This window comes from Macaca mulatta, chromosome 1, assembly GCF_049350105.2.
Source record: "Macaca mulatta isolate MMU2019108-1 chromosome 1, T2T-MMU8v2.0, whole genome shotgun sequence".
Lineage (NCBI taxonomy): Eukaryota > Metazoa > Chordata > Mammalia > Primates > Cercopithecidae > Macaca > Macaca mulatta.
Window position 1 is genome coordinate 140,231,295 of NC_133406.1, and position 26,407 is coordinate 140,257,701.

At 36.4% G+C, this 26,407-nt stretch overlaps 1 protein-coding gene across 11 annotated transcripts in view; it reads right to left on the reverse strand.

Moving 5' to 3' along the window:
* SLC35A3 (solute carrier family 35 member A3) overlaps positions 1-26,407 on the reverse strand; it is a 66,970-nt gene that overhangs the window by 4,730 nt on the left and 35,833 nt on the right. For 4 of the 11 annotated variants that reach the window (XM_077952507.1, XM_077952511.1, XM_028831197.2 and 1 more), the window contains 4 exons: positions 22,313-22,481; positions 17,315-17,433; positions 14,890-15,023; positions 2,749-4,865 (listed from right to left, as the gene is read on the reverse strand). In XM_077952507.1, coding sequence (XP_077808633.1) covers positions 4,763-4,865; positions 14,890-15,023; positions 17,315-17,433; positions 22,313-22,481 — 525 coding nt within the window. In that variant the 3' untranslated portion in view covers positions 2,749-4,762. Of the gene's footprint in view, positions 1-2,748; positions 5,562-5,815; positions 8,064-9,646; positions 10,329-14,889; positions 15,024-17,314; positions 17,434-22,312; positions 22,482-26,407 lie in introns of those variants that run through there. The other 7 variants (XM_077952522.1, XM_077952497.1, XM_077952528.1 and 4 more) reach the window with 5 other exon arrangements.

Sequence of the window (26,407 nt, forward strand, 5' to 3'; positions counted from 1 at the left end):
AGTAACAATGGATTCTATAATAAATTCCATTCACTGGCTAGAAAGATTCCAAAGAAAAAATAAAATAAATCCCACTCCTCTTAAAAGGTATAGGGCTCCTTGGAGAATCAGCTGATAATCCAGATTTGGAACAAGACAAATACAAGGTAAGCCTCAGATTTATTGTGCCTGAAGCAAATAAGGACTAAAAGACTAATGTGGTCATGTTTAGAAAACACAAGAGCTAGCTTGCTGTGACTTCCATGGGCTAGAGGCTCACAATATATATGAGCATCAAAAAGAACTGTAACCGATTGGCTATAATATATTTAGTAATTTTTTTTTTAATTCATGAAGACATAGTCTTTTTTTGTAAAGAGGGGTATTGGAGAAACAGGAGGGAAATAAACTTTTTTTTTATTTTAAAAAAAGAATATAAACTAATCAATGTAGAAGAAATTCAGAGCACTAAAAAAAATTAATCACCATTTTGCACCCCAGTGTAATAAATTATTCAGTGAAGAATCATCAACTGATGCTAAAGCCATTGGGAAACAGAATATTCCCCTGGTGCTAAAACGTTACTCCATAGATTACTAAGGGTGAAAAAATGACCTTTACAACAGGGAGAACTTTACAATAACCTTTACAATGGGGTAGTCATCATCTTAACCAAATAATTACCAACATTAATAATGAGATTATCTGTGTCTTTTAATATGATACAAAATCTATGAAATCATATAAAATCTATGAAATATTTTTACCCAATACATTTAGCTTGAAGGTAATCAAACCTATAGACTTGACTTCCAGTTCAAAGGACATAAAGAAATAAAGGGAACAAATCAAACCACATAATAGGAGCAAAGTAACTTTGGTCCTTCAGAGTACTATCATGGGGAGAAAAGTCATTAGAGGTAGCATGTTCAGTCTCTTGGTATAAAAAAGCCCTTGAGGGGTGGGTGGTGGTGCAAGAAGGAGACTTCTAGACCAAAAGAGACAGTCAAATACAAAGCATTAACCTTGATTTTACCCTGGTCCCAAAACAAAAAAGCTATAAAAAATCATTTTTGAGACAATTGGGAATACAGTTGACTCCTGAACAACAGATGTGAACTGCGTGGGTCCACTTACATGCAGATTCTTTTCAGCCAAATGCAGATGGAAAACACAGTATTTGCGGGGTGTGAAACCCGCCCCTAGGGAGGGCGGACTTTCTTATACGCAGTTTCCCCCTAAGGACTTGAGTGTACCCAGATTTTGGTATACACGAGGTGGGGGTTCCGGAACCAATCCCCCACATTTATAGAGGGGCAACTGTATTTGAATTTGAACTTAGATGAAGTGACCTGTATTAATTTTTCTTAGGTGCCATAATGGCACTGAGGTTAATTAAGATGTCCGTATCTTTAGGTCATGCATGCTGGAGTATGTAGGGGTAAAGTGTACCCACAGAGATAAAGCTAGTGTGGCAAAATGTTAATAATGGTTGGATTTAGGTGGTATACCAGCCTTTCAACTGTTTTGTATGCTGCAAAATGAAAAGCTGGAGAAAATTTAATTTTAAAAAAAGTTCTTTAACAGTGCCGCACGTGTGAGTTCATGGAGGTAGCCCATTAGTGTTTTAAAGCTAAATTGGCACAATTTGTCATAGCATGATTGAAGCCATTAAAATGGCAATATTATAAAAACAAAATATTGAAAACAAAATGAAACTTGACACATGAGGGAAATGGAGAAAAATAATATGAAATAATGGAAATTTGAGGTATTAGGTATATATAACATCCAAAATAAGTAGCAGGTTTTAAAGTTATAAAATGAAACATGGGCACACATCTTTCATGATTTTCTATAATTCTATCATCACTCAGGAAATATTACCCTGCCTTGGCTATATTTAAAAGACCTATTGAAGCAGCATGCATATATTAAAAAAGCACTTAGCATCATCATTTTAAAATGCTATATTTGCTATCCAAGCAGAATAAAATAAAATAAAACTTTAGCCGAAAGGGAAAAACCGTCAATTATTTGAAATCATGTTTGTACATGTGTTATCTTTTAAAAGAGCAAACACACACACACACACACACACACAAACACACACACAGATTTTGTGTCTAAATCACACAAGTCTGATTTAGTACGTTTAACTGAACGTCTTAAATACTCTACATTTAAAGCTGGGGTGTCCAATCTCTCAGCTTCCCTGGGTCACCCTGGAAGAAGAATTGTCTTAGGCCACATATAAAATACAGTAACACTAGTGATAGCTGATGAGCTTAAAAAAAATTGCAAAAAATCTCATACTGTTTTAAGAAAGTTTACAAATTTGTGTTGGGCCACATTCAAAGTCATCCTGGGCTGCATGCAGCCTGTGGGCCGTGCGTTGGACAAGCTTTAAGTATATTTTAACAAGTGAATTTTCAGTGATTATCACAAAACACTCTAAGAACATTCATTATTCTTTTAAACCTGCAGTGAATTCTACCTTTCAAAAGAGGAAAGTGTATATCTAAGATAAACTGTATATTTCCAAAAGAACACCATGTTATTTGTTTTAAACAAATTACCTCTAACATTTTAGAAATCCTAAATGAATGAATGAAAATAAATGCATCAACGAAAAACACCTGATTCTCAGGTCCAAGGGAGGAAAATGTGATCCTAACACTCGTGAAGTCCTACTGTGAGCCAAAATAACAATTGGCATCAGGTTTTAGCTCCTCCTTATAATGGTGATAGGTAATGCTTAATTTAAAATTAGTTCAAAATTGTTTATTAATATACAGTACAGGTAAAACATTTATAAACCATGTTTTAATTTCGTCCTTTAAAATAGTCCAGCATTTATAAAGTTGTTATTATACATAAGAACTGAAAACTAAATGACAATTCTGTGCTCTCTGTATATGTATATATATGTTCTTAACACAGTATCTGATTATAAACATTTTTCCACACTAGATTCATGTTATGTTCAGAATAATTTGACAGATATTCTAAAATTAAAAATGAAAATATATAAATTAAAAGTCTCTGGGCTTGGTGTGGTGGCTCATGCCTGTAATCCCAGCACTTTGGGAGGCCAAGGCAGGCAGATCACCTGAGGTCAGGAGTTCGAGACCAGCCTGGCCAACGTGGTGAAACCCTGTCTTTACTAAAAATACAAAAAAATTAGCTGGGCGTGGTGGTAGATAGCTGTAATCCCAGCTACTTGGGAGGCTGAGGTAGGAGAATTGCTCGAACCCAGGAGGCAGAGGTTGCAGTGAGCTGAGATTGCGCCACTGAACTCCAGCCTGGGTGACAGAGCAAGACTCCATCTCAAAAAAAAAAAAAAAAAATTAAAAGTCTCTGAAAAGAATTGTTGTTGATTGTATCATCCTCATCAATTCAGAAGGATGTGTATAGAGATGAATGATCTTTGTGTAGTAAGAAATTTGGCCCATCCAAAGAAAGCTCTGGTGTAAGTCTTTGGGAGTTCTCAATGATAGGAATATCTTTATTCATTGTGGGTTCCTCAGGCAACACTTGACAGTTTATGCTAAGGAGATAACCTCTGCTGAGGCCCTGAAGTCTTGATGTCAACCAGATCTCCAGGGAGGGGCAGACGTGGGAAAGAGAGGACAACTACATGGGCAAAAAAAATCAACCATGCCAACTAATAGAGCCACAATAAAAATCTGGACACCAAAGCTTAGGTGAGCTTCCCTGAATGGCAATGCTATGTGTGTACTGTCAAACATTGTGGTCAGGAGCAGATAACACCTTCCGTGACTCTACAAGAAAAGGACACCAACAGGCTCAAGTTTGGACCACTCCTAGACTCTATTTTATGTGTCACTTCCTTTGGCTGGTTTTCATTTGTATTTCCTTTCTCTGTAATAAATGTGACTGTGAGTGTAACAGCTTTCAGTAAGTTTTATCTTTCTAGCCAGAATTGAGGGTGAACTTGGGAAACCCCAGAATTTGCAATGACCAAAACACTCTCAGCCATAGTAGAAGCTCAAATCTTTGGTAATTGAGGGCAATTTATTTCTTCCTTGCTGTTTTCTTTTCTAGAGTGTAATCAGTCCTGCCTTAAAGGAATTCTCTTTTTAAAAACTGTAAGAAAGACCAGTATGGGCTGGGTGTGGTCGCTCACGCCTGTAATCCCAACACTTTGGGAGGCCAAGGCAGGCAGATCACTGAAGCTCAAGAGTTTGAGACCAATCTGGGCAACATGGCAAAACCCCACCTCTACAAAACAATACAAAAATTAGCTGGGCATGGTGGCGCGCACCTGTATTCTCAGCTGCTTGGGGGACTGAGGCTCCTGGGAGCATCGCTTGAGCTCTGTCAAGGCTGCAGTGAGCCAAGATTGTGTCACCGCACTCCAGCCTAGGCGATGGGAGGAAGACCTTGTCTCAAAAAAAACCCCCAAAAAACCCCCAAAAAAGCCCACCCCCACCAGTATGATTACTAATGCTAGTCACTATCAGTCTCTTTTGAAAGGCAGTATTGGCTGGGTGCAGTGGCTCATGCCTGTAAACCCAGCACTTTGTGAGGCCGAGGCAGGCAGATCACCTGAGGTCAGGAGTTTTGAGATCAGCCTGGCCAACATGGTGAAACCCCATCTCTACTAAAAACACAAAAATTAATTGGGCGTGGTGGCGTGGCCTGTAATCCCAGTTACTATGGAGGGTGAGGCAGAATTGCTTGAACCCGGCAGGTGGAGGTTCCTCCAGTGAGCCAAGATCATACCACTGCAGCCTAGGTGACAGAGCGAGATGCCATCTCACAAAAAAAAAAAAAAGGTCGTATTATCTATAAGGTTCAGATTATATTTTTGCGTAGCACTGGAACTTGAGGATTGTGATATATTTCCAACAAAAGAAGTACTGTAATACAAAAAAGATTATTAAACATTTTTAGTTAGTGCTTTTCATGAGAGGTTACCAAAGAAAAATAAACATTTTTAAAATGCTGGCACTTTAGTGATTTTTTACAAAGTATTTTGTGTAAGGTTACTTCAGCAGTAGAGACAGGACTAAAATCCTGTATATTAACACAATTTATCTCCATGCATTCCATTGACGGTCACAATTGAAGCAATTATATCCAAATTATGAAGAAAATATATACCAAACTTCTATAATTACTTAACCTTGAGGCTAGCCTAGAGATATTTAAAACAAAAAATGTTAGGCTGTTATTAACATAAATTCTAACTAGTTTAAATAAACCCAATATTTCTTTTTTTGTTGTTTCAGTTTTTGTTTTTTGAGACAGTCTCACTGTCACTCAGGCGAGAGTCCAGTAGTGTCATCATGGTTTACTGCAGCATCAACTTGCTGGGCTCAAGCAATCCTTCTGCCTCAGCCTCCTGAGAAGCTGGCCCCACAGGTGCATGCCAACATACCTGGCTACTTTTATTTTTAAGATTTTTTGTAGAAACAAGGTCTCCCTATGTTGCCCAGGCTGGCCTCAAATTCATGGGCTCAAGCGATTCTTCTGCCTTGGCTTCCTAAAGTGTCGGGATTACAGGAAGGAGCCACTGCACTTGGCCAACCCAGTCTTTCATGCTACATTATGGGCTAGAGAAAAGGATGAAAGATCACATGTGATAGTGATAGAGGTACTACAGAGCTAGAGAAAAAGATCAGCAACTCATTTCTGATATATAAAGAGAGAAGACAAATTCATAGGTTAGGTCACAGACACAGGTAAATAGGAAAATAAGGAAATATAGAAAAAGATTTGTATAGAGTTCTTTATGAAAATAATCTATTTCAATAAATCTATTAAATAGGTAATAGCTGGATACCAAAAATGACAAGAGAAGTTTATCAATTAAAAACCATTTAACAAAAGACCAGTTTATACATTCCTTTCAATTATGTCCATAAAAAATTTAAATATACAAATTACATTCTCAAACCCAAAAGAATCTTTCTAAACAAATGAAATACAGATATAGACAAAGTCAGGATCCAAATTATTTTTAAAAGTTTTTAAATTACAGTAAATTATATTTTGTAATTACAAATGAAGCAACAAACTGACAGTTTTATACAACTGTTAAAGTTTCAAAAAGTTCAGTGATGGAGCAATAGTATCACAATTTAAGTAAGCACTGTTCACAAATGTTTATGCTTTTGTAATATACCTATTTTAATTTTGTTAATGAATTTAAAGAGCTAATGTTGAAACAACCAAAAAAATAGAAATGTATTTATTCTTAAAACATCCTAATTTTGCCCATGTGTCTAAAGTTGTGAATAACAGGAACACCCTCCAGAAAAATCAGGTATTTGGTAAAGCAAGGCACATAGGACCAGATTTTGATAAAGGTGCTTGTTCTCTGCTCCTGTAACTACTTTAAATAACCTGGAGATTCATAAGATGACTTTCAATATAGCATAAATAACTTTTATAAACCTTTTTTATGTAACGTATTCACCCATGATAATTAAATATTATAATGTGAATGTGTAAATCAAATGAGCGATGCTAAACCCTTTAAGAAAAAACCCAACTCAGTTTAATGACTGTACAATGAAATTTTAAAAGTTCAATAATTTGATATGTAAGAATAATCAGTATTACAGTAAGTATAGAGAACATAACCAGTTTTCTTTCAGATTATATCTCCTTAGAATCTAAATATTAAGCTACCTTTCCTTCCATGAAATTATGACATTCAATATAAATTGATGTAAACATTTAAGTTTTGCATCTCTAAACTATATATTCCACCATAAAAGTAGCCTATAACATCTCTAAAATCACTTATTAAAGAATTGATAATATAATACTGCCGTGTTGAAACATCCATCTGTTGCATTTCAAACTTTTCTTCCCAAATACCATATTCTTAACTTTTAAAAGAACTATCGATTGGCACTCTTCTCCCATGAGTTAGCACATTTTCACATTGAACAAAGTAGTTGCGTGATAACAAACAAAAAGTATAGGAATTTAAATAATGATGGGAGTCATCATTATAAAAGCTTGATACAGTAAGGCCTGTGGAGGTCATCAAAATACACATCACACACATAAGGAAATGGCATTATCTGTATATGTGACATGATCCTAGGGCATAGGTCTACCTTCTCATGTATGATTACTTTTTTATGAATTAAAAATTATAAACCACATAGCCCAATCTCTAATAAACATTTTCAAACCCACTAGAAAAGCAAAATATAAATTATGCCTGCCCAATAAAATCGTGCTTTGAAAATATACTTGACTACTTTGTCCATTTTTACAATTCTTGTTTACATTTTTATAACTTTCATTAGAAATTTTGAAAATTGCGTTTTGACACCTAAAAATGTGTTACCACTGTAACATGTCTAATATCTAATTTACTTGTATAAGTTTTTTAAATTATTAAAATAGAAACAGACTAAACCTGATTAAATGTGAATGCACACTGCATTAATACATTTAAGTACCCAACCAATACTTCAATGTGCGTTAAACATAAATCATATTTCATCTTGAATTCTGTGCATTTGCAGGATTTAGATTTTACGTAGCAGTAAGTAATAATGTAAGTCTGAATATTATTGCAATCTAAAACTACCATGTTCAAAATGTGGTGAACTTATTAAGCAAATTCTAAAGGGTGGTTACTGAAAATCATGTTGGGAATCCACAAAGTTTGCTTGGTACCAATTTGGAATCACCACCAAAGTGATTTTAAAGATTTGGTAATTTTAAATGCTTAAACTTTGGATGGAATTGATGAGCCCTGCAATCTGTAGATTATTACTGCAAAAGCAAGGTAACACTGCCAGTTCACGTTAGGCAAGTGTACCCAACAGTTTGCAACATAGTATTTTTGAGTCAAATTCTGTTTAATAAAATCCATGAGAGCTATATAAAAATACTTATTTTTTACAGTTTTTATATCTATTAGAACAGTCTTTAAAAATATATACAGTGTAGGCCGGGGACAGTGTCTCACGTCTGTAATTCCAGCTACTCAGGGGCTGAGGCAGGAGAATCCCTTGAACCAGGGAGTGGGAGGTTGCCGTGAGCCGAGATCGGGCCACAGCACTCTAGCCTGGCGACAAAGTGAGACTCTGTCTCAAAAAAAAAAAAAAAAAGTATTTTACTTTTTTCATTCATACTGTGGGTGTGTGTGTATGTAAACATATATATATATTTCTTTTTTTTTTTTTTGTGAGACAGAGTGTTGCTGTCATCCAGGCTGGAGTGCAGTGGAGCGATCTTGGCTTACTGCAACTTCCAACTGGTGTGTTCAAGAAATTCTCCTGCCTCAGCCTCCTGAGTAGCTAGGACTACAGGCGTGCACCACCATGCCCAGCTAATTTTTGTATTATTGGTAGAGACAGGGTTTCACCATGCTGGCCAGGCTGGTCTCGAATTCCTGACCTTGTGATCCACCCACCTCGGCCTCCCAAACTGCTGAGATTACAGGTGTGAGCCACAGCGCCCAGCCAGTAAAATACTTCTTATACTCAGTAAGTAATTCTGTCTATAGTTAATAATTAAATTAAACCCATATTCAAATTATAGAAAGCATTTTTGCTCACCAAATCTTCTTACCATTTATAATATATTCTCTCTCCCTTTAACCAACTTATTAAATAACTCATGTAATCTGAATCCTCAGCTCCAGTGTTCATTAAAAAGGAAAAAAAACCACTATTTTAAAGCAAAATGGTGGCTCCTTCTCAGTAGCTTTTTTTTTTTTTTTTTTTGAGACAGAGTCTCACTCTGTCACCCAAGTTGGAGTGCCAGTGGCACAATCTCCGCTTACTGCAACCTCTGCCTCCCGGGTTCAAGCGATTCTCCTGCCTCAGCCTCCCGAGTAGCTGGGATTACAGGCACGTACCACCATGCCCAGCTAATTTTTGTATTTTTGGTAGAGACGAGGTTTCACCATGTTGGTCAGGTTAGTCTCAATCTCTTGACCTTGTGATCCACCTGCCTCGGCCTCCCAAAGTGCTGGGATTACAGGCGTGAGTCACTGCACCCGGCCTTCTCAGCAGCTCTTGTGGGAACACAGAAGGGGAATTCAAAATTTGGCTACCTCTCCCACTCGTGTGATCAGGGAAGAACAGGCTTATGAGAGACCTAAAAAATTCTTCCGAGCAGCTTTGGATTTAAAGTTATAGCGCTGTTTAAAATAATGTAATATGGCAATCTGGAATGTCTCCAAGAAAAGTCATTCTGGTCTCAGTCACTGACATCTGTACTATTATTTGTTTGAATGTTCTTTTTGTCAACAGTTGTAAAGAAGTTTTTACAGATCAATGAGTAAAATGTTCATTTAATAACTTTCTAACTATATACAGTATATGCTTGATAATTCAAAACTCTCCAAATGTAGATATGATACAATAATTATTTCAAATTATTAAATGAGTATTTAATCCTTTTAAATTACATTTTGAAAATTTAATGGCAATTATAAATTTTAATTTTAAATAATATTAAGGATTTAATCTGATTTACAGAAATGAAATGCAATGAAGAGATTAGGGGCTAACCTCCCATTACTATAAAATTCTCTGGCTAGCACAGGAGCAACTGGATTGCTTTCAGCAGTCTTGAAGCACTAAAATATCTTAAAATTCATATGGAGAAATAGTATGTATCTCTACATTAAATTTAGATATGATATTTATTCTCTGACAAATCAGACCCAGAATATTACTTTATTAATTTTTATGTAATTGAACAAAAAACATTTAGCCATCCTTCATTTAGTAATCTTTTGTATAAATATAAAAATCTCTGATAAGTGAAATGTTTTTTCAAATTATACTTCTATTTTTTCACAGCTTTATAGGTAATTACAATTTTCAAACTTTAAATATTTCATGTGATTTGATATATCTGTACAGAAAGAGTAAGATAAAAACACTTAATAACATTAAATCTAATTTGCAAAAATTGATATCTGACATCTGTTGTGTGCTCTTGCAAAGAGTGCATAGGACATTTCTGCAGCAATCAAAAAGGTAAAATCTTTTTAAACTCAGATTTCAAGTTTTCTCTAATATTCCTTCTAATTCTAATCCCTGGAAATACTTTCAAGTTCTGATTTCTAGATGCAATGTGTTTTGTTACATATACACATATTTTATCCTTAAACTTTTAAAAAAAACAGTATGATCAGATTCAGCATGATGATATCTTCACAGACTCTGTAGAAGTCCTCTGTGCAAGATTAATGTCGAGATTCCTAGTGCACCATCGTGAAAAACCAGTTAAAGATAGTATACAACTATGCTTTAGTGGGATTTCCTGCAGGTTTGGGATCATAACCATATAAAAAAGTAGCTGTTATTACAAGGATGGCTCCAAGGAAAAAGACACTGAATAAGACGAAGACAAAATAAAAAAGAGAAAATCAGATTAAAAGCAGAATAAGTTCCTTCTATTTCTTTACTATAAAAATAATTATAATTTGGGGAAAAATGTTCCAGTAACACAGCTAACAAATCTTGAGTACCTACTACATTCCAGGTATCTGGCTAAGTGCTTTATATGCATTATTTCATTGAGTTCTCACAGCAACTCTATGAAGATGTACTAGTATTCACTTTTTACACATGAGGAAACAGTTTTAAAGAATTTAAAGAACTTGTCTAAAGCCCCATAACTTCAAGAGGATTCAAACTCAGGTATGTCTAACTCTACAGCCTGTACTCTCGTCCACTGCACTATACTGTCTTCTAAAACAAAGATATTTTAACTTCTGTATTTCACCTTAATAGGGATTTTGTATACAATACATTCAATAACAAAAGGTCTTAATTCTTCAGTTGAACATATGAAAGGAAAATTTTATTCTGTCATGTTAAACCAAGGTAAAGTTTAGTTTAAAATCCAAGATAGTAATAAGCAAAACTCAGGACCAATTTTTATAGGATGCTTTACAAAAGGAATTACATTAAATGCAGGGAGTTCTTGGTTTCCTCTTTATCCTATGTATCTATAGATACAGTCTACCTTACGATACATTGGAAATGAAGACTGGATATGTGAACTAGACTAGACTACAAATATTAACTTTTTTTTTTTTTTTAAAGACAGGGTCTCACTCTGTCACTCAGGCTCTGGAGTGCAGTGCTGTCATCATGGCTCACTGCAGCCTCGACCTCCAGGGTTCAAGCAATCCTCTCAGCTCAGTCTCCTAAGTAGCTGGGACTACAGGTGCAAACCACCACACCTGGCTAACTTTTCTATTTTTTGTAGAGCCGAGGTTTCACTTTGTTACCCAAGCTGATCTTGAACTCCTGGGCTCAAGTGATCTGCCTCAGACTCCCAACATGCTGTGATTACAGGCATGAGCCACTGTGACCGGCCTGAATCTTAACTTTTATTTATTTTTTTGAGATGGCGTCTCTTCTGTCACCCAGGTTGGAGTGCGGTGGTGTGATCTCGGCTCACTGCAACCTCCGCCTTCCAGGTTCAAGCAATTCTCCTGCCTCAGCCTCCCAAGTAGCTGGGATTACCGCTGTGCACCACCACCCGCCGCTAATTTTTTGTATTTTTAGTAGAGACAGGGTTTCACCATGTTGGCCAGGCTGGTCTCGAACTCCTGACCTCAAGTGATCTGCCTGCCTCAGCCTCCCAAAGTGCAATCTTAACTTTTAATGTGTACATTTTTTAAAATGCTATTATAGAGACATAAGCTAGTTTTGGATTTAAAGTTTCTACTAATAATCCAAAGCCATGCTCCTGTTTTTTTTTTAATTGTCTGTAAATGAAAAATAATTACTAATCATTATTAAAAGGCCCTTCATAATATGGTCCCTCCAAACTCATCCTCCCCACTTCATGCCACCCAATCTATAATTCAGCCACTCCACTCAGTGAACACAACATACACCTTCTTGACAGTGTCTTTAGAGATACTATTCCTTCTGTCCACAGTTTCTTTGCTTCTTAGAAAATCCTTATTCATAATTCAGGTCTAATGTCTCCAAGACTCACTCCCCTAGGCAGAACTCCCCTAGCATAACACTTACCACACTGCCATTAAATGATGCATAAGTCCACTCCCCTGCTCAACCACGTGTTCTTCATTCACTGTGGTACCCACAGTGCCTAGCATATACAGGGAGCTCAGTAATTATCTGTTATGATTTATAACTAGATTTGACTTGATGCAAATGGTTAACTCTTCAAAAGACTTGCAGTTATACATATAAAGTTATTAGGATAACATAAAACATCCTATAATGTATCTTGAAGAAATTGCTACCACATTAATATTTGGTAATTATTAATTACTAGACACTGTCTTCATTAGTCATTATGAACTATTCTTAGCTTTCTGGAACTTTGGAATGGCATGGACTGAAAGTTCATGCTCAACTGAAAGATTCTATGGTCTACCTTTGTATCCACTGCAGGAATCCTTTCTATAATATCTTTAGCAGGATCTACTTGAATACCTAATAATGTCAGGAAACACCTGTTTCTCAAGCCAGCAATTTTTAGATGGTTCTGAGAGAGAAAATTGTCCCAGAAAAAAATATATATATTAGGAAAAAACTATCAGAATGTAATGATTACTTCAAGGATCTGAGCCCCCTCTAACAGAATTATTATATGTATACTTCCATTGTTGCATTGAACATACTGTTATAATTCATTTATTCACATCTGTCTTTGCAATCACTTGATGGTCACCAAACCTTGATGACCTTGAAGACAACAAATTGTGTCTCATTCATGCACTCCTTTTTCAGGAGCTAGCACGGTGGCCAGCAGGCACATAGTAGACACTTAATAAACTTTTGATAAAAGAATAAGCAACCCTAAATGGAAGAATGGTAACACCAATAAGCAAAATAACAAGCACAAGAAAAATAATTTAGGGAAGTGGGTAATGGTGATATTGTATCAATGGAGATGTCTAACAGTCAATAGAATAAAGGGATCTAGAGTTTAGGTGAAATTTGAACTTATCTTCCTAGAGAAGACAGATATGACATGGCAGTGGATGAGATGGCCGAGAGAGGGAGCAAGGATTGACAAGCTACCAAAGGGACAATCAGAAAGGCAAGTATAGGCATACCATTTCAGAGAAGCCAAACAACCAACCAACCCAGTTTCAGGAGGTGGAATGAGGCTAAAGGCAAATATATTATTACATTTAGGATAGAATTGAATGAAAATTGAGAAAATGTCACTAGATTTATTACTGAAAATATATTATCCACAAAGGTAAGATGCATAAAGACAGAGGGCTTAGTTACCTATTTTAGGAAAAAGAATCCATCTTCTCCATCTGGCTGAGTGTCCTGAGCATATTCTCAAAATATTCATTCATTCATTCATTCATTCATTCGTTCGTTCATTCATTCAATAATGGCAGTATCATTGTCTTTTCTCTTTCTATCTTCAACCCAACAAACCTTATATACTTCCTCAGAAACATGAATTTACGGGCAGGCATATATCTCATTGCCAAACTACTACTCTTTTGTCCCTCTGTTGGCTTACTTGTTCATTTATTTGTTTATTCTCTGCATAATTCAAAGATTTAATTACCTCAGCCTTACATAAGGTTCTTTAAAAAAAAAAAAAAAAGGTATGATTTTTAAAGTAAAATCTAAAAATCTGCAAGGTGCAAACATTCTCAAAGTACATTAAAACATATGATTTCCTCATCTTATGAACAGGGAATACGATTAAGGTTACAAAATTAAGATATAAGTGTTCATTGTTAGTCTAAGTCTCACTAGCTAAGTGATTCATTTCCATACAAAGCTGAAAACAGAAATGCTTTTAAATTTTTATCTCATAAGAACTACAAATCTCAACATGTATGTTCCAGACCTATTGTCTAGATTGCTAGAAAAGAATTAAAACCATCAAAGTTCAATATAAAAATATAAAAAGGATATTATATTTTTATAGTGCCAAATTCCATCCATAATCCTATTTCATTCTCAAAAACACAAATGAGTTCGGCGCAGTGGCATATGACTATAATCCCACCACTCTGAAAGGCAGAGGTGGGAAGATTGCTTAAGGTAAGAAGTTCAAGATCAGCCTGGGCAACAAAGCACATCTGTAGTCCCAGCTACCCGGGAGGCTGAGGCAGGAGGATTGCTTGAGCCCAGGGGTTTGAAGCTGCAGTGAGCTATGACCATGCCACTACACTGCAATCTGGGTGACAAACTGAGATCCTGTCTCAAAAATATAAACATATAAATAATAAAGTAATAAATAAATAAAAGATCCTTGGGAGATTCCAAAGTTTAGAGGTTGAGAAAATCAGGAGAAGAGTAAAGTTGGAGGAAAACCAAGAGTGGTGTCCTGGAAACAATTAAAATTTCCCACTAGTCTGGGATTATAAATTAAACAAAATACTAGAATTTTCAATGCTGTCTGTAATGGATATTCATTACACTCAATTTTTCCTGATGCTATCTCCTCCCTTAGCATCCATAAAACTACAGAGTCCTGGGTCTCCTTCCTCACTTATAACTCCTCCTGCAATTCCTTTCCAGTCTGCTCTTCCTGCTACCACCTAATTGAGTTTCCTCATGAGCCACATTCTCTATATAAACTGTCTTCTTCTCATGTAAATTCCGTATTTTAAAAATGTCATTACATGACTTATTTTTATGACTTTATATGACTTATTAACTTTTTTATATCACTTTTTTTTACTTTGCAGGGAAAATATTCACATCTATTTATTGGGAAAATTCTGGCCAGCCAAATTTGTATAAAAAACTTTTCAGAAGAAGACTTTATTTCATGACTTTAATTTGAAATATTTTTAAAACATAGTTAAATAAATTTTTAAAATTATATTTCAATGCTTCTTCAAATTTATCAGATCACCTTACGGAGAATTCTAATTTTTCTATATACTTTTGGGGATTAAAAAAATAGAAAAGAATATTTTACCTGGTTGGCACAAAATCTTGAAGCCAAAAATAGGAGATCAATGTTGATAATATTATCGATAAAGAGGTTGCAAATCCTTTTAAAATATTATCTGCATACTTAATAACAGCAGCTATTACAAGGCCTCCAAGTGCCTGCAGAAGTTTTAAAAAAATATTTTTTAAAACACACATATAAAACTGCATTTCAAAACAATTTCATTATTTAATAAAGCTTTAAGCTTTTGTCCTATAAATTCAATCCCATTATAGTAAGGGATTGATTTTAAACATCTCTCACAACAAATAGACTTACAGGTTTTGTTCAATAGCCCTCTTATTTCAAAAGGCATTTAATAAAAGTAACTACCAGGATAATCTGCAGTTTGTTATAATGGAGTTTGACCATATTGCAAATAAAATGTCTATCATTATCCAATTTAGTAATTAAACATCACTTGTTTGGACAAACGTGAGAGGACTGGTCACTTTAAATAGTAAAATATTTTTACTTTTGAGTAAAATTAGTAATCAGAGTCATTTTACAGCCTTTCAATAGCCTCTTAATTTGACTTTTTTCCTATAGTTTCTCCCCGTTCAATTCCACCTTTTATTACTGTCAGATTAAGTTTTCTAAGGCACAATTTTAATTGTGCTCTTTCTTTAAGACTGTAGAAAGAACTTTCTACCTAATCCCTCTCAAATTCCCAATTGTAGCTACTTTAATAATGAGGTTTTACTATACTACACAGTTCTGCTTTCTGCCAAAGACTACTTAACATTTTCCAAATCTGGGTTACCTACTATAACAACTTTCAAAACACCTCTTCTATGATGGAAGCTTTATTTAGAGAAAGTCATAAATTATGCCAGTTGAGCTTACTACAAATTAATGTTTCAGTCCCAATATTTTTTGGCAATGTTGTCATTCATCTGTTTACTCCCTATTGAATCCTTCATACCAGTTATACCAAACATTTTTTATTTTTCTCATATCTTCAGCCCCTTTTTAAGGGAAGGGGGCTTCTTCTCTTTGCTGGAATAAGATACATCATACATAAACTCTCTTGACTCACCCTATCTCTGCTTCAAATTTTCTTTTAATTATTTTTTTCAAATTTTCACTTATCCTTGTCTCCTTTTCTGCTATCTTAAAAATAGAAGTATCCAGCTGGGCGCGGTGGCTCACGCCTATAATCCCAGCACTTCGGGAGGTCAAGGTGGGTGGATCACGAGGTCAGGAGATCAAGATCATCCTGGCTAACATGATGAAACCCCGTCTCTACTAAAAATACAAAAATTAGCTGGGCGTGGTGGCACATGCCTGTAATCCCAGCTACTCAGGAGGCTAAGGCAGGAGAATCACTTGAACCTGGGAAGAGGAGTTTGCAGTGACACAAGATCGCGCCACTACACTCCAGCCTGGTGACAGAGCTAGACTCCATCTCCAAAAAAATGAACAAATAAACAAATAAAAATAGAAGTATCCTACCTGCTTTTAAAACACAACTATCCTGGCCGGGCGCGGTGGCTCAAGCCTGTAATCCCAGCACTTTGGGAGGCCGAGATGGGTGGATCACGAGGTCAGGAGATCGAGACCATCCTGGCTAACACGGTGAAACCCCGTCTCTACTAAGAAATACAAAAAAAAAAACGAGCCGGGTGAGTTGGCGGGCGCCTGTGCCTGTAATCCCAGCTACTCGGGAGGCTGAGGCAGGAGAATGGCGTAAACCCGGGAGGCGGAGCTTGCAGTGAGCTGAGATCCGGCCACTGCACTCCAACCCCGGCGACAGAGCGAGACTCCGTCTCAAAAAAATAAAAATAAAAAAAACACAACTATCCTTTGACACCTTCACCTTCCTTTCTGGAGCCTTGCTTCTTAGGCTTCAAATATCTCTAGAAGAATAGGAGGCTCTAAGGATAGTGACTTGTGTCTTCATTTTTATATCCTCTAGAATTCTCCATATGTATTTTTTAAAGATGTAATTAATTACTCAACCCTTGAACAATTCCAAGCTATATATAAACTGAATTTGACAGACGTTTTCCAATATGTAACTACAATATGAGGCTATGAATTGTCACAATTAAATATCCAGATCTGCTTCTTGGGTCTTAATGGCTGACCCAGACTTCCTGCACAATGATAAGACTTATAGAAAAATCCAAAGTTATATTTGCCTTAACCTTCAGCTCTTTTATTCTTAAACCCGTATTTTCATTATGTTACATTTAAATACCACAAAGTTCATTAAAGATCCCTTTTCAAAATAAGATTTCATTACAGCATTAAGATCACTTCTATTCTAACTTCCTTGAATAAACTAGATACGAGAGCACTAACAGTAGTGACCTTTTCCCTCACATCAGCATATCAGGAGCTACTTTGATTCTCTATATTAAAATAGAGTTTATTAACATTAAATCTAAGACTTTAAATGCTTTACCTGAAGAACAACTACTATCCAGGTCAGTCGGTTATATCCCTGAAAAAATCCATTCTTTGATACCAGTTCTCCATCATAAATGTATACACCCATTAATCCAAATATACTTCCAAAGAAACCTAAAAAAAAGTAAAGTCTACATGATGTATCATTTAGTTTTTCTGAAGAGAAATATTTTTTCCACTGACATTCCAAATAATTTTATACTTAACTTTTTCTTTTTGATAAAATTAGATTACTTTTTTTTTTTTTTTTGAGACGGAGTCTTGCTCTGTTCCAGGCTGGAGTGCAGTGGTGTGATCTCGGCTCACTGTAACCTCCGCCTCCCAGGTTCAAGCAATTCTCCTGCCTCAGCCTCCTGAATAGCTGGGACTACAGGTGCTTGCCACCACGCCTGGCTAATTTTTTGTATTTTTAATAGAGACGGGGTTTCACTGTGTCAGCCAGGATGGTCTCGATCTCCTGACCTCGTGATCCACCTGCCTCGGCCTCACAGAGTGCTAGGATTACAGGTGTGAGGCACACGCCCAGCCAAAATTAGATTTTTTAAAAAATCTTTACTTGGTTTTGTATACTTAACAAAAGTATACTTAGTTTATGACTATAAGACAAAGACATACAAATGTAAAAAGACAAAGACAGAATATAAAAAATAACAGACATTATCAACTTTGGAGCACTAAAATAATACAATGCACAAATTAGATGATTACATGGCTAGCCCATTCAAATATGTGCAAATTGCTCACATTTGGAATATGTCATTGTTCTTCCACCTTCCTCTTGCTAGATCTAGATTTTCATATATTCACATTGGTACATACAAATATAAAAGCTCAGGCAGGGAGTACAACATTTTTCCTTATTAAGAAGTTTCGAGAGTGGGCACAGTGGCTCACGCCTGAAATCCCAGCACTATGGGAGGGCAAAGCAGGAGAATCATTTGAGCCCAGGAGTTTAAGACCCGCCCAGGCAATGAAGCAAGACTCTATCTCTACCAAAAAATTTTAAAATCAGCTAGGTGTGGTGGTGCACGCCTGTAGTCCTAGCTAATCAGGTGGCTGAGGTGGGACGATCACTTGAGCCCAGAAGTTTGAGGTTACAGTGAGCTATGATTCTACCACTGCATTCCAGTCTGAGCAAAACAGCGAGACTGTCTCTAGAAAGTAAATAAAGTTTTGTTTTGAAAGTATAACTAATAATTAATACCCAAAAAATCACAGCTAAGAAACAGTCATAGAAAACATTAGATTCTGTGTTACTGAAGCTTCACTGTTAGAGAAAGTCAACTTGGTAAGAGCAGAAACTGTCTTGTTCATGTTGAATCTCACCTCAAAAACAGTCTATCACATGACTATTGGAATAAGAGACTCCCGGAAGCATTGCTAGGCTATAAATAAAGAAATTCATGCTGACAGGGACCGCTTTTTATGGGTAGCCTTTGAAATATATGCAGTTAAAGAGTGCAAGGGTAAAGCAATTTTTAAAAATGAAGTCATAACTAATCAAAGTATTCCACAATAGAAAGGAAGTGAAAAGGATGTGAAATGCTCTAAAATTCCATTTAAGTCAGCTCTATCCTTTTAATGTCTAATTTCAAACATGAAATTAATGCTGGCATATAATTGCCAAAACACATCTGATGGTATTTTATATGATGGTATTATATATATAAAATATGTACGTGTGTATATATATACACACACACGTAAAAAATACCATCAGAAGAGTTTTATATATAATATATATAATATGTATATTTTGAGATAGGATTTTACTCTCTCACTCAGCAGGCTGGAGTGCAGAGGCACAATCACAACTCACTGCAGCCTTGACTTCTTGGACTCACGTGATCCTCCCACCTCAGCCTCCCAAGTAGCTTGGACCACGGGCACATGCTACCACACCTGGCTAATTTTTGTTTTTTTTTTTTTGTTATTGTTTTCTGTACAGAGTTTTGTAGTGTTGCTCGGGCTGGTCTCCAATTCCTAAGCTCAAACAATCCACCTTCCTCAGCCTCTCAAAGTGCTGGGATTACAGGCGTGAGCCACCGCATCCAGCCTTACACATATATATATTTTTTTTAAGAAACAGGGTCTCACTATGTTGCTCAGATCTCAAACTCCTGGTTCTCAAGCAATCCTCCCATCTCAGCCTCCCAAGTATCTGGGATTAGAAGCACAAGCCACCACATCTAGTAAAGTTTTTTAATTTATGAAAGTAAGACTTCGTAATTACCAAAAAAGTATACATTATAGAAGGATACATACATGTCATACATGTCAGCATGAACAGGTCTACTGCATTCTAACAGTTGCATAATATTCCTTTGTATGGATTATAATAGCAAATATGTATGTATCAGCATGTAACAGGAATTATTCTAAGTGCTTCCTGTATGTTAACTGATATACAACACTATGAGGTAGATGTCTATTTTATAGATGAAGAAACTAAAGCATAAAGAGGTTACATAACTTGCCCAAGCTCACACTACTGGTGCTCACACTACTTATCTTTGTGCTCTTATAGGATAGATCCTTATCCAGACTTGGAATTCTTACATTGCAGCCTACACATATTTAAAATTTTAGCAAATATACCAAATATTCCCAAATTGAAATCCAACATGGTTATATCAATCTATACTCCTAGGAACAATAGGTAATAGAGTTCCTGCTTCTCTATTCTCTAGCTAAAATTGGATCTTATCATGTTAATCTTTGACAATTTGATGTTTGAAAAATGCTATTACATTGTTTTAATTTGTTCTTATAATTTTGAATTGTAATAAGCAATTATTTAAGTATCTTTTTAAAAACGTTAAGCCTGTTACCATTTTTTTTCTATGAGCATTAGAGCTTATGAGGTCACCAAATAATAAGAAATCCATGAAGCACATTAGAACCATGAATTCTGATATGTCTTCCATTTTTATCTTACAATTCAAGAAAAGTTTAGGCAAATCACACAAACCTTGATTATTTCTTTTTCTCTGATATTGTATTTTATATAAATAGTTGACATTTATTAGTGCTTACTATACGTAAGATACTTTATTCTTGACTCACTGTAACCTCTGCCTCCCAGGTTCAAGCGATTGTCCTGCCTCAGCCTCCAGAGTAGCTGGGATTACAGGTGCCCACCACCATGCCTGGCTAATTTTTGTATTTTTAGTAGAAATGGGGTCTCATCATGTTGGCCAGGCTGGTCTTGAATTCCTGACCTCAAGTGATCCGCCAGCCTCAGCCTTCCAAAGTGCTGGGATTACAGGTGTGAGCCACCACACCTGGCCTAGACACTTTATTCTAAACACTTCACATATAGTAATTTCATTTAATCCTCATAGTAATATATGAGATAGGGAGTAAAATTTAGAACATTTTGCAGATGAGGAAAGCGAAGCAGAGAAAGAAGTAACTTCCCTAAGGTCACATAGGTGGTAAGTGATGAAACCAGGATTTGAGTGGTCTGATTTCAAAACTAAGTATTCTTAACCCCTCTGCTATAGACACATTATTTCTGAAAGATTGAATTAAACTGCTTAATGCTTTTCATGCCTGTGAGCTTACTTTCTCTAGACAAACGAAAGAAGCTAATAAAATTTTGCTTTAAAAATATTTACCTTGAATGTTCTTATGAAAAAAAAAAAAGACATTTCTACAAATTTTGCAGAGAAACTTAAAGAAATCCTATGTGATTAAAATGAAGGTGCAATCTGTTATTACATTACTTGAAAACAGGTGGAAGGATGAACTGTAATAAAATTTGGAAGATTTGACATAAAATATAGGCCATTAGGAGTACAGACAATTTAGGGCCTAGAGGGGCCTTTATGACTGCTGATCAAGATAGACATGGTGCAACAGAGCCACACTACCTGAATTCAAATACTGAGTGCATTACTTACCAGTAATGTGAGCTTGGGCAAGTTATTTAACCTCTCTGCACTTTAGTTTCCTCATGTATAAAATGGTATATGGACAGAAAAAAAAAATAGTGGTTTCAAAGGTAAACCTCAAAGTCACAAGGACAAAAGCTTAAAATAGAATGTGTTGATTTTCAGATGAGCTGCTTTTCACATGGGCAGTTCTATATGACATCACCCAAAATGAATGTATGCCAGGAATACTAAATGCTGGAATCTTCGTAGGGGGATTTAAATATTACAATACTAAAAGAAGTTTAAATATTTTTCAAAGGCTTCAATATAAGAGATTTTTTTCTTTTAAACTATTTACCTTCAGTTAGAAAAATGCTGCAGTATTTAAGAGCTAAAACATAACATTTTAAAATAAAACAGCACATAAGATTTTAAAACAGAGGCCAGGCACGGTGGCTCATGCCTATAGTCCCAGTGCGCTTTGGGACTATAGCGCTTTTGGGTGGATCACCTGAGGTCAGGAGTTCAAGACCAGCCTGGCCAACATGGTAAAACTCTGTCTCTACTAAAAATACAAAAATTAGCTAGGCGTGGTGGTGGGCACCTGTAGTCCCAGCTACTCTGGAGGCGGAGGCAAGAAAATCACTTGAACCCGAGCAGTGAGCTCAGATCGTGCCATTGCACTCCAGCCTGGGCAAAAAGAGCGACATCCCATCTCAAAAAAAAAAAAAAGATCTTAAAACAGAGACAAAAAAATCATCATTTCAAACTTCCTTAATTATCTTAATCATCCTTTCCAGGAATAAAATATGTAAGCTATTTGCAAAACCTTCTGGGAAAGAAGTGGCAACCAAGGATAAAGTTACTAAGGCTCTAAATAGTGAAGACAGATATGGGCTACGTATACCTTTATGTCACAGATCTAAGTTTTTCATATTCTTAAATAAAAGGTGTTCATTCAAACTAAAATGTTTTAAAAGACAAGAACATTGCCAGATATTTGGATCAATAGCAGATTTTATGCAAGGCTCATTTACTTAAAGATGTATAGACATCTTTAAATATAACAATATAATCACTTTTAAAAATAATATGAGAAAACATTTAAAACTTACCAAGCTGAATATTCCTTATCCAAACTGATTGTTTTGTTTCTTTTAAGATTTTCTCAAAGTAAACCCCAGCAAAGCCACTTGAAAAACATGCTGTGAGAACTGCCATGAGTCCTACAAACTGAGAACCAGCTGACAGTTCCTTAGAGTCAAGCTGAGAATCTGAGGGCCACTAAATAAGAAGAAAAGTAAAATTGCAGTTTAATTCCTATAACATTTTACATAAACATATTGAGAGCCCACTCTTAGACCATAACTTAAAAATGCAACCAATATCATTTTTGGGATTGCAAAGGAGAGCTTTAAACATAAAACCTTACAATCATTTGATTTTTTTCCTCACAGTGATAATATATTACTATTACAACTTATAATTTCAAAAAGTACCTTAGAAATAATAAATATTTTACATTTCATCTCTTACAGAGACCAATGTTACCCTGAGATAATTCCTTAAAGTTTAATTTATTAAAAAGCACCATCTCAAATATAGGTAGAAGAAAGGAGGAGAATCTCACATCCCCATCTGCTGTATCAGCAAAAGTAGAGATCAGCTGAAAAGTGGTGTGCTAAATCAAGCATAATAAAGGGAAGCTGTTGGGAGGTGAACCCCAAACACTGTCAGGAAAAGATAGTCCATCAGACAGTGAAGGAAAACTCTGAGTACAAGACACTGGAAAATGAAATGTGTTGGAAGGGACTCCAGGATCATTGCACCAGGGATGGTACCCCCTGGCTTAGATGTTACCCTTAATCTAATCAATTGATATCCTATAACTACTGTTAAATTTTCTTTTGCATCTATTTCTTCCCTCCTCAGTTTGATCTTCTATTAGTTGGACTTCTTTTTTTGAGACATGGTCTCACTCTGTCACCCCAACTGGAGTGCAGTGCATGATAACAGCTCACTGCAGCCTCAACCTCCCTGGGCTCAGGTGATCCACCTTACCTTCCCCAGTAGCTGGGACTACAGCTGCACACAACCACACTCAGTTAATTTCTGTATTTTTTGTAGAGACAGGGTTTTGCCATGTTGCCCAGGATGGTCTCAAACTCCTGGGCTCAAGCAATCTGCCTGCCTTGGCCTCCCAAAGTGCTAGGATTGTGGGTGTGTGTGAGCCACCACATCCAACCTAGCTGGACTTCTTAAAGCCATTTTTCCTTCTGAAACTGTACTTTTCATAGCTACCAAAGACTTTTCAATCAATATGTTAACTAATTTTTAATAATAAAATTGTTCATTCTCTATTCAGCTTGCCTTCACCACAGAATTAACACTACTGACTACTCATTCCTTACCTCTTGAAATGACCTGCTCTTTTCCGTGTTCTCTTCTCTAATCTTTATATTTATTCTAGTCAACAGACCCTTTCGATGATGGAGATGTTCTGTATCTTCACCCTCAATAGGGTCATCACTATCTTTAAGTGGCTACTGAGAACTTGAAATGTGGGTAGTGTGACCAAGGAACTGAAATTTTTATTTAATTTTAACTAATTAAATTTAAATAGCTACATATAGCTTGTGGCTACCCTATTGGACAGTGTAGTGCTACAGCATATTTATAGGAATCCCCTCTACCCTGGAGAGCTGATTCACAGAAGCACTGGCATCTCTTCTGAGCTCAAGTCCAAAATTTTCAGTTGCTGCTATCCAGAAACTTCTCAAAGCCAATGTGACTAAAATGTACCCATCCCTCTTCAAAGCAAACATACCTTTTGATACCTTTGTATCTATTAAAAATGCCACTATTCAAACTTAAGTTTCTTGATCTCCTTGCTCTCCATTCTCTATGATATTTATTAGTCTAACACTCATACTGATTCTTCCCTTGGAACAACTCTTACATCACTGCTGTGGGACATTCCAATCCCATTAACCTGACAGTTTAGGTCATTGTCATGCTTTCTAATTCCTCTCCATTCCTTCAGTCTTTCTTCCCACCAATCTACCCTGCATGCCTATAGGAGTTCTCTGATATGCCTCTCTCCCTTCCAACTCTCCAGTGAGGCCTTACAGCCAAAAGCAGTCAAGCCTAAGCTCCTGGCTCAATACTGAAGACCACATATAATCTAGGACCAATCTGTATTTTGTAATTTCATCTCTCACCATATCTTTGTCAATTATTTGTTCCAATCAAAGAAGACTATTATCACTCCTTAACTTATCTTGTGCTTATCCACAGATCAACATCTGTATTTTTTTTTAAACATACCTTTTATGTAATACTTTTTCTGCTGTTTCCAACCTACTAAAACACAAATAGTGAAAAGATTCGGTTCTGGCTCTGCCACTACTAGATTGGGATCATAAGCAATTTCATTAACCTCTCTGAGTCTCAATAACTCCTTTGTAAGTTGGGAAGAATAACATATCTACCTTAAACAGTTGGGTATAACATGAGATTATAAAGGATAACCACCAAGTGGGGCACCTGGCACATAAGTACTCAGTATGCAAATTTCATTATAATTATTACCTTTCAACACCTAATTTAACTCCAATATCATCCTTGAAGATTTCCCAGGAGTCATCTGTACTTACAGGCTATAAAATCAGTTGACAACTAATCACGTAAAAACAAATATCATTTGTTTTTCCTGATCTTAAACTGTGTTTTGAGTCTTGCTAATTAGGCACTATGAATGGAAGGAGCAGTGAAACACAGCTGCTGCCTTCTAGGAATTTAAGTTGTAGGGGTAAACAGACATACAAATGAGCAATTACCTATAATATAAGTACTTCGGAAAAGATATGTACAAAGTACTATGGTGGTAGAGAAGAAGGCATAAATGTTATGCCTGTGATGTTATGCCTCAGCTGAGTCTTAAAGGTAGGAGTTAGCCAGGCAAAGAAAGGGGAGAAGGCATTGTAGGCACAAGAGAAAGAATGGATAAATGCTCAGCTGTGCAAAATAGCCCCTACAAGCAGCTCAGTTGTAGCAATTCAGAGTGTGAAGTATGCAGCAGCAGAAATGAGTCTGGAACTGTAGGTACATTTCAGAAGGTTCAATGTGTCACACTAATCACTCTGAGCTTTATCCTATAGGTCTGTGTTCCTGAAGCTTCAGTTATTTGCCTATCATTTTCATGGTTTTGTCAAACTAATGTTCCACCTGAACTATTAATAACTTTCTAATTTAAAATACCTTACTGTTTGAAACAATGCCTACTTTAGCTTACCCTAAGCAATATTTATGAAAATATGAATTTGATATGCCACTTATACTTTTGTAATACTCATTTAAAATAAATATTAAAAATATTAGCCTGGGCACATTGGCTCATGCCTATAATCCCAGCACTTTAGGAGGCCGAGGCGGGTGGATCACGAGGTCAGGAGTTCGAGACCAGCCTGGCCAACATAGTGAAGGCCCATCTCTACTAAAAAACACAAAAAATTAGCCAGGTGTGGTGGCAGGCACCTGTAATCCCAGCTACTTGGAAGGCCGAGGCAGGAGAATCGCTTGAACCCGGGAGGTGGAGGTTGCATTGAGCTGAGATTGTACCACTGCCTTCCAACCTAGGACAAAGCAAGACTCCATCTCAAAAAAAAAAATTAAAAATTTATTCACGATATGAACACCACACTTCAGGGAAAGTGATGACATGAACTGAGGAATTATCAGGATATAAGTATTAATAAAACCTTCCATCAGAACAAGTATCACTGAGGACTAAAAATAATCATCATCATAATAAATAATAAGATCAAGTACGGTGGCTCACATCTAACACTTTGGAAGGCCGAGGCAGAATGATCACTTCAGCCCAGAAGTTTGAGACTAGCCTGGGAAACATAGTGAGACCCCGTCTCTATATAAATTTTCTTTTTTTTTTTTTGAGACGGAGTCTCACTGTGTCACCCAGGCTGGAGTGCAGTGGCTGGATCTCGGCTCACTACAAGCTCCGCCTCCCGGGTTCACACCATTCTCCTGCCTCAGCCTCCCGAGTAGCTGGGACTACAGGCACAGGCGCCCGCCAACTCACCCGGCTAGTTTTTTGTATTTTTCAGTAGAGACGGGGTTTCACCGTGTTAGCCAGGATGGTCTCGATCTCCTGACCTCGTGATCCACCCGCCTCATAAATTTTTTTAAAA